The sequence below is a fragment of the Typopeltis vanoorti genome, chromosome 15 (assembly GCF_054136105.1).
Source record: "Typopeltis vanoorti isolate ZY-2024b chromosome 15, IOZ_Tvanoo_1.0, whole genome shotgun sequence".
NCBI lineage: Eukaryota > Metazoa > Arthropoda > Arachnida > Uropygi > Thelyphonidae > Typopeltis > Typopeltis vanoorti.
The window spans coordinates 83,187,477-83,204,425 of NC_143563.1; the positions used below are offsets into that span (position 1 = coordinate 83,187,477).

Sequence of the window (16,949 nt, forward strand, 5' to 3'; positions counted from 1 at the left end):
TGGATATAGCTATCCTGCAATACATTAAAGTATAGTACAGCCTTAAATCACTAAACGATCTGTCGTCGGATCACAACCCAATTCTACTGCAATTGGGAGAACAAGAATGCCTGTCTCCTCTCTTTCATTCAGGCATATCGTGGGAAAGACTGTCTAAAGCACTTAGGGATCAAATTGGACCCATCCCTCACACACGCACACCAGAAGATGTGGAATCTGCAGTGACTAGCCTCACCCCCAACAGATTAAGTCCGCTAGCTGTTGCAACCTTCCACAAACCTGTTCCCAATCCTGGTCGTTTACCTGAGGATATTATGGACCTGATCAGAGAGAAGAACAGAACTAGGAAGAGATTTAGTAACACTTGCACTCCTCAGGACAAGACAGTGCTTAATAGATTGAATGGAGCAGTAAGAGATGCTCTTAAAACCTACAGAAACCCAGTTTGGGATAAAAGGTTAGCCGCTATCTCACCTATTGACCACTCTATCTGGGGGTTATCGAGAACCATCAAAAATAAAAACAGATCCCCCCCATAATCTCAAACCAGGGCATAGTCCACACAGATGGAGATAAGGCAGAAGCCATACTAAAAAATCTTGAGGAGCGGTGCAAACCTTCTTATAACAGCTTAAACTTTAATCACTTGTACAAAATCCACAGACAGGTCAGGCATGCATTAAATCTCCCAAATACCAGTGCTGACCATATTGCACCCACATCACCTGTTGAATTATATGATATTATTAAAAAATTTAAGAACAATAAAGCTCCTGGACTAGACGGCATCTGAAACAGGGTGATCAAGCTGTTGCCTCGAAAAGCTGTAATGCACCTGACCAGTATAATAAATTTAATCTTAAGACTTCACTATTTTCCTTCCACCTGGAAACTGGCTGATGTAATTCCTATACATAAACCAGGCAAAGACCCAGACTTACCACAAAATTATCGTCCAATCAGTCTCATCTCCAATCTGGGTAAGGTTGCGAAGAAAGTCATCCTCTCACGACTCCAAACCTCAGTAAATGACCTAAACATCCTCCCTAAAGAACAGTTTGGTTTTCGGCAACACCATAGTACTACCCAGCAAATCCACAGAATTGTGAAATACATCACCACCAGTTACACCTGGCGCCAGTGCACAGGAGCTGTTTTCCTATACCTATCCAGAGCATTTGACAAAATCTGGCATTTTGGACTCCTGCACAAACTTATCTCAGCCGGTACCTCACTAAAAATGGTTCATCTAATCCATTTATTTCTTCAGAATAGATCAATTCGAGATAAAATCAGCGGTTCTACATCGTCCTAGCGCCATATCTTTGCTGGAGTGCCGCAGGGATCTCTACTTTCTCCATTGGTGTTTTCTGTATACATGTCAGACATCCCACACAATCCGATGACTTCCATTTTGGCCCTGTATGCGGACGATACGGCAATACTAACCAGATCTCTCAGACCCCATTTCATTACCAGAAAGCTTCAGGAAAACCTTCTAAAGCTGGAGGGCTGGTTCTCCAGGTGGAGATTGGAAGTCAACCCCCTGAAAAGCTCAGCCGTTCTTTTCTCAAAAAAAAGGCCGATGTCTCCTGCAGGAGATGTGTTACTATTCAATACTAAAATTCCCTGGCAGACTGAAACAAATTTCCTGGGTGTAATTCTCGACAAAAAGCTATCTTTCAACCAACACATCAAGTCTGCATGCACAAAGGCATCTAAAGCCATAACTCAGATCTATCCGCTAATTAATAGAAATAGCAAACTCAGCAACAGAATCAAATTGCAACTATACCAGATGACGATTCTTCCTATAATCACCTATGCCTCTCCGGCCTGGAGCCACACCTCTAATGCTAACATTATCAAAATATAGCGAGTGCAGAACAAGTGCTTGAAAATGATTCTGAACGCCCCGTGGTATGTTAGAAACAATCAAGTCCATAGAGACACAAATATTCCCTATATTTTCTTTTCTACAATCCTTAGCATCCAAGTTTTTCCTAAAGACGTCCACACATCCCAATGATTTGGTTCAGCAAGCTGCAGCATCGAGGTAACGGACATATTCAAATATAGAAGAGCGAAAGCTAAATTAGCCTCCTATAAAGATGCATAATCTCCGTGCCCATTCAGGGCGAGCAAACTGCTCGTAAATTTTACCCTCACTGTAACCACAACAGATAGCGGGGAATATGAAAAGCATTTTGCTTCATCCCTAAAGATATAAATGTCAATTGTCAATCTTGGTATTTCTTCTGGGTCTGGCTTCCAGTGATGAGGTTTCATCAGTTGAGACTAGTTTCAATAAAAGTTGAAATAAGTCTAGGTAGTGGTCCTTTCCATTATGCATAACATTATTACACACCCGAAAAGATGCGCGCTTCGCATTATGGAATACTAAGGCAATCAATGTGATCATTTGCTTCGTGGTGTGCTGAAAAGTTGTGGTACATACAGTACTTAAATAAAATATTACAGGAATTGCTGTAGAACCTTATCAGAACTTTTCATCCCCCCCCCCCCCCAACACACACACACACTCAAACAAATAACCTAAAATGAGTACCGTCGACAGGGTATAGCATAGCGGCAGCATGCCTCACGGTGCAGCTTAATAAGGACGCTCGTTCAGCCATATAGCGGTAGGCGCCGTCGCTACGCTAACAATTCCAAGTGCGGAAAGAAGCTCTTCCAAGCTTAAACTGATTAAAAATTATTTGCGATCAGCAATGACCCAAGAAAGATTGGTTAGTCTAGCAACTATATCGACAGAGGCGGACATAGCTTATAATTTAAATTTAGAAGAGCTTGTGAACAGTTTCATTGTGCGATGTCCCCGTAGAGCAAACATTTAATTAATATTATTATGTAATCGTTTTGCATTAATGTTTCTCTTGTAATAAAATCAAAATAGCATTTGGAGATTTTCTTATATTTTTGTCTTATAATCCATCAGGGGTGATATTTAATTGTTTGCCTTAGGGCGCGATCTAAACTGGCGACGACCCTGCCTAGAATGAATGCATTTCACGCTCAAACTTTGTTTACTTACTACTGGACAAAGGATTAAATAAGAATGTAATTTCCTGGCATCTTTAATTTAATTTATAAACAAGTGAAAAAACTCTCAATAATAATTTACGGATGTTATACCTGATCATCATCTATGTGTATCATGTGGTGAGCTCTAAATAAAGCTCCACAGCTTTGTTTAATGCTCTTTAGTGATATGGTATTTTCAAAATGCCTAATACGGCACTTGCAGAACGGTAGGTTTTGTGGAATGTGGATAGGTATTCATTAAAAAAAAAAAAAAGTTTAAAAATGTGAGGGAACATTAAACTGTTTTAGTACATACTTAAATAAAACATTACCAGATATCAAAATTAGTTAACATGATTAATTTGCAGTTTTTTATACTGTGTGATTAAGGATTTTAAGCATTTGATGAAGATAATCGATTTCTAATAGATTTAATGACTACGATGTTACCAACGTCGATATCCGTAACAGATGTCATCTGCATTTGAGATTTCCGAGAAGCACTGATATTTTGTTTTTCTTATGAGAATAACAACAGGTGGAGCAGTTGGAGATTGCTATGTCTGTCGTGTACAAACAGTGTTACAGGTAATCGTGAAAGATGGCTCTTCCGTGTTGGTCGAGGTGTTTGTTTGCCGGCGTTCTGCTATTAGCAATTGTAGATGTGAGATGTGATCTTCCGCATAAAAAATTTGAATATAAATATAGTTTTAAAGGGCCTTATTTGGCTCAAAAAGATGGTACCGTGCCGTTTTGGGAACATCAAGGAAGTATGTATGGTTTCATTTTCTTAAACTTTCTGTCTAATCTTAAGTTAATGTTGACCTTGTTACTGCTGCTCCGAACGTCATTCATTTTCTAAGTACACGTGGCTCTTTTTTTCCGGCCGTAGCTCTTTTAACCTTCGATGTCTCAGGATCGTTCCATTTACTTCCAACATATGGTTCAATTCAGAGACCGGCATAACCTTGCTGCTGCTGTTGTTAGATAAAATCTTTAAAACACAGGGTTGCAATCAGCGATAGAATTAAAGGATTAATTTTATAATTGTATTTTCAGAAATTTTGGACAGTTTTTAAATTTGGAATAATGTTAAATTTTTGTCACTTCAGACGTTTCAAAACTTCGATTGGTTATTCATATTATTTGAACATCATTATTGTATTTCTATAAGTGCATTAAATTGCATCTGGACAATCATAATTAAAACTTCTGTGTAAATTGAACATGATCGCAGATGGAATTTACTGAGGAAACAACTTTCTACATCTATCAGTGACATACAAAAAATCAGTCAGCGTTTGTACATTTTGTTCCCACGAGATGCTGGGATGCTAGTTTAGAAAAAAAAAAAAAAAAAATCCGATTAGGTATGGCATACCCGTAGCAAAAGTGCAGCAGTTAGCAAATAACGCTAAAAGAAATCCTAGGGAGTTTTTTTTTGATAAGTGGCCAGTAGAAGAAGAATAAATATGGAAGGATGATAAACACTGAGGAGGATATAGCAGAGGTGTTATTGAGCAGTTCATTGAAGTATTTCATCCTTGTGATTGTAACATAATGCAAAACTTTAGAGCAGTGAGAATGGGAGAGGAACTACTGATGGCAAGTGAGCAGGAGGTATATAAGGAATTGAGTAAACTTGATGTCAACAGTGCCATGGGACTTAATATATCACCACGTGTCTTGAGGGAATGTTCCAGGAAGTTAACAACAGCTTTAATGTACATTTTTTAACATGAGTCTTAGATTAGCCCAGGTTCCAAAGGAAGGGAAAGATTGCAAATTGTTTCAAAAGGAGGTGATAAGACTAAGGCTTTGAATTATAGGGCAATCTGCTTATCTGGAGTTGTGGCCAAGGTGTTGGAGAAGCTGGTGAGGACAGGGATTTAGAACTGGGTGGACAGCAGTAGAATTCTCTTTAATGGACAGAGCATTTAGCATATTTAGCATAGATTTGCTAAAGGAAGATTGTTTTAGCCATTTGCTTATTTATTATAACAAGGTAACGAATACATTGGACACGGAAGATGCACATACAGTAGTATATTTAGATTTTGCAAAGGCTTTCGATAGACTGTCACATGACAAACTAATAGTTAAATTGGAACAGATGAGGTTGGATTGGAGATTGGCTGTCTGATAGGCATCAGCACGTTATGTATGGGGAAGTGTTATCCCAGAGTAAAGTCACTAGTGACAGTCCCAGGGATTCGTTTTGGTTCTGTTGTTGTTTAATTTGTATGTAAATGACATTGGAAAGAGCTCAAATGGTGATATACAGTTGTTTGCGTATGATTCAAAGTTGGAGAGAGTTATGAGAAGTAGAGTAGACGTTGTATTTTGGTTTAAGCCAATAAGAATACAATTTGGTCTGCTAAATCCCAAATTGCCAGCCCATCTTCGTTCGTTTGTTCAGTATCCAGGTAGATACCCAACAGGTGCACCACGAGAAGGTGAGGATGGGACATTAGGTCAGAAGCCTTGGTCGGTTCTCCACATTCCTTTAAAGGCTATGTGGAGGTCTCCTCTCAGTTATACAGCTTTGACCCTTAGATGTTCAAACCAGTTTTAACTTATGGATCTGAGAGCTGGGTCAGAAGTAAAACACTCGACTGAAGACTAGAGACCACAGATATGAGAGTCTTGAGAAAGATTAGAGGCACGAACAGATGGCATTAATGGCAATATCATATTAAAAACAAGGATATTAGGAAAGAACTTGACATTGTCAGCATCCAGGAATGCATTAGCAGAGCTAATCTCAGGTGGTATGGTCATTTAAACAGAATGGGAGAGGAAAGATTAGCAAAACAAGTGTTCTCTACCAGGTTGGCAGGAAAACGACCCAGAGGAAGACCAAGATATAGGTGGATTGATACGGTACAAAGTGCCTTAGACGATAGAAATATAAGATCTGATAATGTTGGGCTCTTGACAAGTAACAGACTGATTTGGAGAAAAATTGTAGATAGGAAGTTTGTAATGATGTAAATTTTTCATGTAGCTATCATATCCTGTACACCCCTTGAGGGTACATGGCAGCAATTTGATGATGATGAGTAGATGTTGTAATTTTGCAAGAGGACCTAAATAGACTGAATGGACTAGTGTGTGAGAGATGTCAGTTTAATATTGCATAGAGTAGGTTTTAAATTTTGGGAACCAAAGATGAGATGTAGAGTATAGGGTTGGTGGGATTTTAGACGAGGTCGAGGAGATGAAAGATTTGGGGGGGAGGGTTATGGTGGATAGGTACTTGAAATTTAGTGGACATTTTGTTAAAATTGTGAGGACAACAACATATTATGGGAATGAGGAGGAGAACACTCAAATGTAGAAGTAAAGATGTTTTGATTCCATTGCACAAGGTTTTGATCAGGCCACATATGGATTACTGTGCACAGATTTGGTTACAGGTTTTCAAAAGGATGATGAGATGTTGGAGAGCATGCAGACACAATTGACCAAGTTGGTCTCTGGAATGCGGAATATGAGGACAGATTGATAAAATGCAAATTACAGAGCCTAGTAGATAGAAGGAAAAGGAGAGACATGATTGAGATGTATAAGTTGGTAAGGGATAATTACGAGATTAGTGTGGATGAGATTTTTCATATTATATCTGGAGACTGGGGGAAGGGGGAGAATGAGAGGCCATCCCTGGAAACTGTATAAGGTGGGTGTGAGTAAGGAGTAGATTTCTTTTGCATGGAGAGTGGTGATTGATTGGAATGCATTGCCTGAGAGTGTGATGAGTGCAGGGACAGTGAATGCATTTAAGTCGAGGTACAAAGAGCTGTGCATCTGAGAGTGGGAGCTCCGACGATGAGTCTCTTGACTCCATGGAGGTATGTCGATGATAATAAAATAAGGATAATGCATCCAGGTCTTTATAATCAGACTGATTTTTATTTTGAGAAACAAAGTGATTGTCACTGTTTACTATCTGCACTATTTAGGAATAGGAGGATAACATGAAAGTGTCAGAATGTAGTTAGTAAGGGGGAGTGCGAACTAGTTTCTTTGCCTGGTAAGTGGTTGAACGAGTGGAATGGATTGTGAGTGCCCCAATAGTAAATAAATTCAAGGAGAGGTATGGAAGGTATTGTCTGAATAATGATTAGTGAGGGTCACCATGATAAGTGTCTTGACTCCATGAAGATACCCGTATAATAATTTTTGTATGAGCAACAATAAATACACTGTTCTTGGCAGCATCAGAAGTGATCTCAACCAACTAGAAAATAATCCTTTTCCCACTTGATGTGCTAAATTGTTCCTAGAAGTCTATTTGAATGAGTAAAACTGTTGACCTCACTTTATAGATAGACATGTCAGAATCTAATTCTTGCTGCATAGCCCTCCTCTTTTCAGTAATACTGCAGGTATGAAAAACTTCACACAAAAAAACAGTATATGAAGCAGATCATAAAAACTTACTCTCCATATGTGTGTGTGAGGGGGAGGTGACATGCCAATTCATACAAAAAAAAACCCACTTCCATATTAGTATCAACTAGTATTCATTTTCTGTTCATATTCATGCTAAATAATAGCATATTAGTTGCACAAGCTTTTAAGTTAACATAACTAATGTACACTGTTTGGAAAGAAGTGATGGACATCATAGTGTAACAAATAGCTATGGTGCCCACCTTAATAGATATAGGACTTCCCTTCACTGCGATGATTGCAAGATCCTACAGTACATACTTTCCACATGCATATGATATGATCAATGGGAATTTTGGACCATTCTTCCTGTAGGCATGTAAAGAGGGCCTTGACTATTGTGGGGAAGATGTTACTTGACCTCACTCGATTCTCCAGTTCATCTCACAGATGTTCAGTAGGGTTGAGAAAGATATACAAACAGGGCTATAGTTTGATACCTCCATTCTATCACCACCCTTTTACAATGGTAATCTTACCTCCTTCCACTCTCCAGGAACCTGCCCCATTGTACAAACCTCATTAAACACCCATTACTCATTAAAACTCATTGGCACAGTTAGTTTTCTATAGCACATTCCCTTAAAACACATGGTGAAATTCCGTCTAGTCCCACTGCCTTATTGAACATGTAGTGTACTCAATATTTGAAATACATCTTCTTCATTCATTAACACTACACTACTCATTATCCATCTACGATTAAAGCTTGTAATACTAGGATGGAACACTCTAATAAAGTTATCATTAAATGGCCCAACTACGTCATCTGCTTGGGTCACCCAATCCCATCTCTATCCTGCAAGATAATCCATCCACTAGCATTTTTCGTCATTTTTGCCACATAGTGGGAAAAACTCCTTGGGGTTCTTCTTGGATTTCAGTGCCACTCTCCTCTCATAATCTAATTTTTCTCTGCTGAATTTACTAGTTACTTTCCTTGCCTGAGCCTTATATTCCTCATGTAACTAATCACCTCTCTTTATCTTACATAATCCATTTTTCTTCTGTATTTCCCCTTTTATTCCTTTTGTCATCCATTTGACTCCAAATTGTTTTATCTTCTTCACTTGAGATATACGATCTGTAATTATTACTAACTATTATAATAACGGAATTAACTCGTAAATTATTCTTTATTCGTAGAATTTTCACCTGAGTATCACAGGCATCATCAGTATAGGTACAAGGCTAATTAAACAATAACTTTATATTCACAAAGCGCCACCTAAGTAGCTAAGATTAAATTTCCTAAATTTATTTAATTATTTTATTTATTTTTTTAAAAATTATTTAAATTTAATTATTTAGTTATTTAATTATTAAATAATAATTATTTAATTATTCAAAACACACACAGAAAGTTATACCAAAATATGTTATACCAGCCAACCAAAGTATACAACTAGTGGAAATAGTCATCAACAGGTCTAAATCTGATAAGGACGGACCGGCCTCTGGGCCTAGTACATATAAGGTTAAGGCACTGCCGCTTACTTTGCGGCACTTAACCAATTTTAAGGAGCCTATGTGGCTCAGTAGAAGTGGCGATTGCACTCTACGACGTTTGACCGAACGAAGGAAGTCTTATAAGTTTGAGTCCAGCGCCGAGTGCAGGAACATTTTCTCATCCTTTTGAATTTGAGCTGTGCAGAAGAAAGTGATTTTTAATCGGTAAATAGTCTGCTTTTTACCCCGTTTTTCTACGTTTTTGAGTGCTAAATTGTTTCTCTGAATACGAGTGTACTTCAGTGGTTGTTTTTTGGAAGTTAGTTGCTGTCACGATATAATATATTTTGGTACCGTCTGAATCGAACGCGTAACGGTGGAAGACAAAACGAATCTAAGTTACTGTATTTAGTTCTATTTCATTTTATTTAATTATATTTAGTACTTAAATATTCTGATGTTTGTACTTTTTTTTTTCCTTTTATTTATTAATTGAATAATTATTAAAGATTACGCTACTCGGCAGTAAGGAATGATGGTGGATTCAGCAGCAGTCGCAAGTGGCGTAACGCCAAGTCCTCTGCATTTAAGAACTCAATTATTAGCAATATCATAACGGACTTTGTGGCATGCAGTACTTGCGGCATGTATGCGTCTTGGGAATTACATATGTGGCTTGTTAAAGAGAGTGAGAGCGTATGTGCGCAAAATGCAGGCAGTTGGAGGAAATAAGTACATTAGATATATCGATATCCGACTTTGTTGCTCCAGGAATGGGGAATGAATGTAGGAAGACAAGTAGTGTGATAGGAGAGAATGAGAAAATAATCGTTGATAGTGTGGAAGGTGTGAGTGACTGTGAAAGTTTAGGAGATGGTTTTGTTTGGGAGAGTGAATTTAGATTAAGAGTGACTGACCCGCAGAGGGAGATAGATGAGTTGAAAGTGGAGGTGGAATGTCTTGTGAATGAGAGCACAAGTATGAAAGATAAGATTAGGAGAATGGAAGAAATAAATGCAAGGCGAATCAGAGTAGGAGAGAGAGAGAATTTAGGGAGTATGAGTGAGAGGTATGGGGTGCTAGAAGAGGAGAGAATGGAAACAGTAAGAGAGAGAGAGGTATGGGAATGAAAGAAGAGGAGAGAATGGAAACAATAGGAGAGAGGGAATGGTAAGAGGTATAATGTATGGTGACTCAGTGATCCGTGGTGTTCAAGATAGGATGTGTGAGGAGTGTTTGCCAGGAGGAACAATCGAAAGGGTGGCTATGGCAATTAAGAGAGGTGAAAGGGTGGATGAGATGATTGTGATGGTAGGAACAAATGACTTGAGTGGTAATGTAAGTCGGGCAGCGAGAGATATGAGATTTTTGCTTGAGACTGTACGGAAGAAGACAGAGATAGGAAAAATAGTGTGCGTGTTGCCTAGGTATGATAATGATGAGCTGAGCAGAAGAGCGGTGATATTGAATGGCATAATAGCGAGAATGTGTGACAAGAGAGGACTGGTATATGCGGATGCTTGGAGTGCGTTTGAGGAAAGAGAGGAATTGTATGCGAGAGACCGTTTACATTTGAATGAGGAAGGACGTAGGCATCTGGAGAGATTGCTGTTCTGAACAAGTCAGTGTGTCTCAGGGAGGATGATAGCAGGGGGTGGCCTCTTGTGGGAATGGATACTTGGGAGAAGGGAGACAATGTCAGGTAACACTGAGCCCAGTGGAGTCTAGAAGGGATAATGCTGGGTATAGAAACAATGGCATTTATATGCTTTATACTAATGCCAGGAGTATCCGGAATAAGGGAGAGGAATTGGTGGCGCAGATAGCATCAGCCTGGCCAAAAATTATTGCGATCACTGAGACGTGGTTGACAGAAGGGGATATAACAACAGGAATAGAAGTCGCTGGGTATAGCATTTTTCGTCAGGATAGGAGGGGAAAGCGTGGTGGTGGTGGGGTACTGCTTATGATAAGTGATGACCTATGTCCTCTAAGAGTGGAGAATTTGGAAGGAAGTGAGACAAATGATTTTGAGAGCGTATGGTGTGAGGTAGAGGTAGGCAAGACAGAATATTTAGTGGGGTGTTGCTACAGACCCAGGAGCACAGAGGATGGGGACCAGGAGATGTTTAGACAGCTAAGTTTGGCAAGTGCAAGAAGAATGATTGTTATGGGAGATTTTAACTTCAGTAGTATAAATTGGAGAGAGGAACATGCATGTAACAATAGGGGAATGGAATTTCTAGAATTCTTGAGGGACAAATGTCTTAGGCAACATGTAACAGAGGGAACAAGAGGTTCAAAAATTTTGGATTTGGTTATAGCATCAGAAGAGTTGATAATAACTGAGTTGACGTCTCTCCCACCAGTTGGAGAGAGTGACCATATGGTGTTGACATGGAAAATGAATAGACATGCAGGAGTATCAAAGAGACGGGAACTTATGTGGAATTATAAGGCAGGTGATTATAATAGTCTTAGACGTCAACTTCGGGAAGTTTCATGGAGGGAGGAATTGGACGGCCGGGATATCACCAGTGCGTGGGAAATTGTGAAAGAATATTTGTTATCAGCAATGGTAAGTTGTATACCACGAGTGAAGAAGAGGGCGCAATTTGGAGTAAAGTGGATGACAAACAACATTAAACAGGAACTGCATGCGAAAAAGAGGCTATGGAAGAGATATAAGGAGACAGGTGAAGAGAAGATACATGAAGAATATAAGGCACAGGCCAGAAGAGTGACTCGTGTGGTAAGGAAAGCGAAACTGGAATATGAGAGGAGATTGGCCCTAAGATCCAAAGAAAATCCTAGGGAATTTTTTAGCTATGTGGCCAGTAGGAGGAGAAATGACTGTGGAAGAATGATATTGTGGGATAAAAATGGGAATAGAGTGACTGATGCAGAGGGCATAGTGGAATTGTTCAATGAACACTTTATTGGAGTATTTCATCCTAGAGGAGTCAGTTTTAATGCTAGAGGGATAGGACTGGTACGAGGTCTGGAGGTACAGGAGGAGAGGGTGTTTCAGATACTGAGTACTCTGGATGTCAGTAAAGCTGTGGGACTGGATGGTATTTCGCCACGAGTTTTGAGAGAATGTGCTAGCGAATTGACAATACCTTTAACGTGGCTTTACAATGAAAGTCTGGCTTTGGCAAAGGTGCCCAGGGAATGGAAGGAAGGTAAGATAGTGCCATTGCATAAGGGTGGTAACAGACTGGAAGTGTCTAATTATAGGCCAGTCTGTGTCATCAGTAGTTGTTAAGATCTTGGAGAAAGTAGTGAGGGACCGTGTACAGAATTGGGCAGATGAGGGTAATGTTATCTGTGAGAATCAACATGGATTTGTGAAAGGACGCTCTTGTTTTAGCAATATGCTAGCCTTTTATAATAAAGTTACAAGAGCATTAGATGAGGGAAAGGCATATACTGCAATTTTCTTAGACTTGGCGAAGGCATTTGACAGGGTGCCACATGATAAGCTGATATTTAAGTTGCAGCACATGGGTCTGGATGTCAGATTGGTCAACTGGATTCAGGATTGGCTGTCTGATAGGTATCAGAGAGTTGTGTATGGTGGAGCAGTTTCCAGGAGGCAGAGGGTTACAAGTGGGGTCCCACAGGGCTCAGTACTAGGACCTATATTGTTTAACCTTTATATCAATGACATAGCCAGTGGATTGCAGGGGGATATTCAGTTGTTTGCGGATGATGCGAAGCTGGGAAGGATTATTAGTAATAGCGCAGATGTGGTAGCCCTGCAAGAGGATTTAAATAAGCTAGATAGATGGGCAAATGAATGGGGGTGTCAGTTTAATGCAGCAAAATGTAAGGTCTTGAGGTTTGGGAAACATCGATGGGATGCTGCATACTCTATGGGAGGAGTTATGCTGGAGGAAGTAGGGGAGACAAGAGATCTGGGGTTAATGATTGATAGAAACCTGAAGTTTAGGGGACATATTGCAAAGGTGGTGAAGGTAACACAGAGGATTGCTGCTATTATGAGAAGGACACTGACTTGCAGAGATAAGAGGGTTATCATTCCGTTGTATAAGTCTCTGATCAGACCACACTTGGACTATTGTTCTCAGATTTGGTCCCCAGGATTTGAAGGGGATAAATTAACTGTGGAAAGGATACAAAGACGGATGACAAAGATGGTTTCAGGACTGTACAATGATAGTTATGAGGATCAGCTGAGAGAATGTGGACTGCAGAGTTTGGCGGATAGAAGAAGGAGAGGTGATATGATTGAGACTTTTAAACTGTTGAGAGGTGGTTACAGGGTTGACACTGGGGAGTTCTTTCGCTTGATCAGCGGGAAGGAGTGATGACAAGAGGCCATCCCTGGAGGTTGCGAGGGGGGACTGTGAGCGGGAGGGTGGGGAGTGGTTTCTTGTGTGGAGGGTGGTTGAGCCGTGGAATGCATTGCCTGATGGAGTATTGGGAGCGAGAACGGTCGGTGACTTTAAAGAGTGGTATGATAAACTTTGTGTTTCTCAGGGGGGGACCTCCCCTCGATGAGTCTTGACAGTATTTATGTCTTAGGAAGGACCTCCCTCGATGAGTCTTTTGACTCCTTGGAGGCCTGAATAATAATAATAATAAATTAACCAACTCCAACACATTCACCTTTGTTATATCTTCGCTTTCTTTCGTTATTGATATAATATAGTGTCTATTTACTTGTATCTTTCTTTCACTCTTCCTTTTATATTTATTAATTTTTTTCTTACTTTCTTCACTGATATAATATACTTCCTTAAGAATGCCTTACTCAATTCTACCTAGGAATGCTTCCTTTTCGGACACTGGCAAATTTATTTTTTATTGTTGCGCCAGCCAGAGCCCTATAATATGAGCTTATTCAAAATTCAGGGAATATTCCTAGGTTAATTGGCATTCATTCTAATATACACTAAACAGATACTGGTACTAATTGCAATCGTGACCAACAATCTATTGCCCAAACACTTTCATTAAATTCCCTCCCGCTATGGTTCTGAATTTTTGCAAGTGGTAATTTGAATTCTCAAAATCAGGCATATACAACAAAACATGTTTATTGGAACAAATTACACTTTACAACTATAATTGGAATAGGATACTAAGCTTTTCAAAATCTCCTGCCCAAGTTAGTTAGTTACTCAGTACTAATTTAACAAAACACTCACAGATCAAATTGCTAATCACACATAAACTATAAAATATTAAAACATAGCTAACTATGTTATTCTAAATCTAACTCTTAATGCATGCTACATTTAAAGACATTTCACAGCCCGTTACTATTCTGGTATAAATCATCTACAAAATTACAAATTCACATATAATCTCAGTCACATGCAGCTAAAATTTCACTCCTGACATTCCTTTGTTCAGCAGAATTACTCTATCTCAAAATACAAATCCTTATTATAGTCCCTTATGAATTGTCCACTTAATATGAACTAACATTAAATTCTGTCTAATTCAAACATACAGTAAAGGTCTTTACGTTACCCAATCTTTTTCCGAAGGTCTGTTAACGGCCACGTGTTCTTCGGATTCTCCTTCGATCGGTTGCTTCTGCAATAGGCTTAAGACTATGCCATCCGTTTTACATTCTTCCGGACTCGAACTTCTCACTGCCTTGATACAGTGTTGTCTCTGCTCCTACTTGAGTGGGACATCCAGCGACTGGCACAATTTCTGCATAGGCCCATGATTCGCGTGCTGCTCATTGTGGAATCTTGTTCAGCTTATTCAGAATGCCTGTCTGCTATCCGGCATTATAGGACCCTCTCACTCGTCCCTACTCTGTCCGCTTGTCAGGAATCCTCCAGGTGAAGTTAGGAACAACCAGAAAAAAGCCTCGCATTATCGTGCGCATTGCCTTATATTTCGTCCCTTCTTTTCTACACGACCCTTAGTTTTCATGCCCTCAAGATGATCCTCAAAGTCCTAGCTGCCATTAGGTGCGGTATTCTAGGGAATCCTGCTTGTGTCATCTTCCTCGTACGTTGTAGCTTGCGGCATTACGGCCAATACATGTGTATGTAACTCGACCTTTGCACCTGTACTCTTAACTTCTTTGGAAGTTTAGGACGGCTTAATGGGACAGGATTATACTACTATTTCCTTATTACAAATTCATTAATCCGATAATCCTTCAGTTTAGTTTTCAAACTACAAGATTTTTCTAGTGCGATTTACATGTTATTACACAACTTCCTATACAACATAAATTCAGAACTGTGTACTGTCAACCAGGTATTATCTAAGTTAGCCAAATTCTTATGTTAGATTCTGAATGAATAATTTTTTTAAAATTTGTCCATTCAGGATCTAACACCTTCACACCTTTTTCTGGATGATAGTATCTAATGACCAGAGGCACTAATTTCATGTCAAAGTGGTTTGATGAATCGATTAATACTGATATAAAACAAACTTCTTTTAGCTCTTCCTCAATCTGCTTTGTAGCTAATGGTGCAATAACATTGGTTATTACTGCCTTGCACTTTGTTTGCAAACACCTGAATTTATCATAAAATCTTTTTCACGATGGTTGTTGTGCAGTCCATGGAGTTGAAGCTGTTGTTATGCACCACTGTGTGATATTCGAAGGTTGCTTCCTGCACTGCCAGTGATAACTTTTTCCCTTTCACTCTTGGTTTTCACAATTAGAAAATTACCTATACTGCAGTTAAGTCTTACTTCGAACAGCAGCTTTGTTTTTTCGTTTTCACGTGGTTGACTACGTTTGACCGACCACCATGCAAAATGCAAAATTTACGGTTACATAAAGTACATTCCACATTTTCATATACACCTTGAATGAAAGGAAATTTTCTTCTAATATTATCATTAATACTGCACTTACGTTTCGGCATTATAGGGGTAGAAAATGATAAAAATTATAACATGCAAAGTATTGATCAAGTAAGATACTATTATAACAGAAGCATGGGAAAAAAGAACATCACCATTAGTTACTATTAGTTATTATTATCAACATTGTAATAGAAATTGGTACTAAAAATGAGATAAAATCTGTTTATTCATTTTTTCCTGAAGGATATTTAAAAAAACCGGACGTTTGGAATTAATTCGGGACATTTTTATAAAAAATGGGACTGTCCCGGGAAAAATAAAAACAGGATGAATGGGAACCCAATAATAATAATAATAGGTGCCCTCCTTCGATGAGTCTTTGGCCTCCTTGGAGGTGTCACATAATAATAGTAATTTGGAGAAAACAGAAATTCTAATAATAGTATCTGCTGGATTTCTGCTAGGGATATAAACGTAGTCATTATAACACCATTTTCAAAAAAGATATGTGCCAGTTAAAGTACAGAGAAGATTAAAAAATAAAAGCCTCATTGACTATGTTATTATTGATAGTGCTATCTTTTTACTGATTCAGGATACTAGAGTATAAAGAGGATTAGAAATTGGAAGTGATCATCACTTAGTTTTAAGTATGATAAAAATGAATATCACATTGAAAAGAACAGTATGTAAGAAAGTATTAAGAAGAATTAAAGTTAAGCAGCTTTTACAGGTAAACTGTAGACTAATTTATACAAACATTATTTAGGAAAACATGAACAGTTAGAAAATGATAACAAAACTTTGGAGTCTCAGTGGCAAACACTGAAGGAAACATTGATTCAGCTAGGGTGACGTGTTGTCTGCAAGGATAGAAAAATAAGAACACTATGGAAGACACAAGAAGTTGAAGCAGTTCTGGAATCCAACATCTAACAATCAGAACATGTACATCTGTTTTCTCGAAGCTGAAAAATCTCGTCTTGCAGAACATGGAATTTTTACTATCCACAACATGGGATAGCACAAAACTTTTTCCACATGAATCCTTCCAGCTCTGTTAGGCTCTTCAAAGAAGGTTATGGAACTCTTTGTGATCAACCCAGCATTCATCGGAATCATGGCCTAAAATTTTCTAAATGCTGGGAAATAGTGATTTTGAATTGTATCCAATAATCCAA

General features: G+C 38.8%; 1 protein-coding gene and 1 pseudogene across 1 annotated transcript in view; both read left to right on the plus strand.

The window, feature by feature from the left end:
• The first annotated feature begins 3,625 nt into the window (after window positions 1–3,625).
• Window positions 3,626–16,949, plus strand: part of ergic53 (lectin, mannose binding protein ergic53) — a 229,324-nt gene continuing 216,000 nt past the window's right edge. The window contains exon 1 of the mRNA XM_090404652.1: window positions 3,626–3,815. Within this exon, the coding sequence (XP_090260778.1) occupies window positions 3,647–3,815 (169 nt within the window). The 5' untranslated portion in view covers window positions 3,626–3,646. The remainder of the gene's footprint in view (window positions 3,816–16,949) is intronic.
• LOC150098937 (U6atac minor spliceosomal RNA) lies at window positions 8,938–9,020 on the plus strand (annotated as a pseudogene).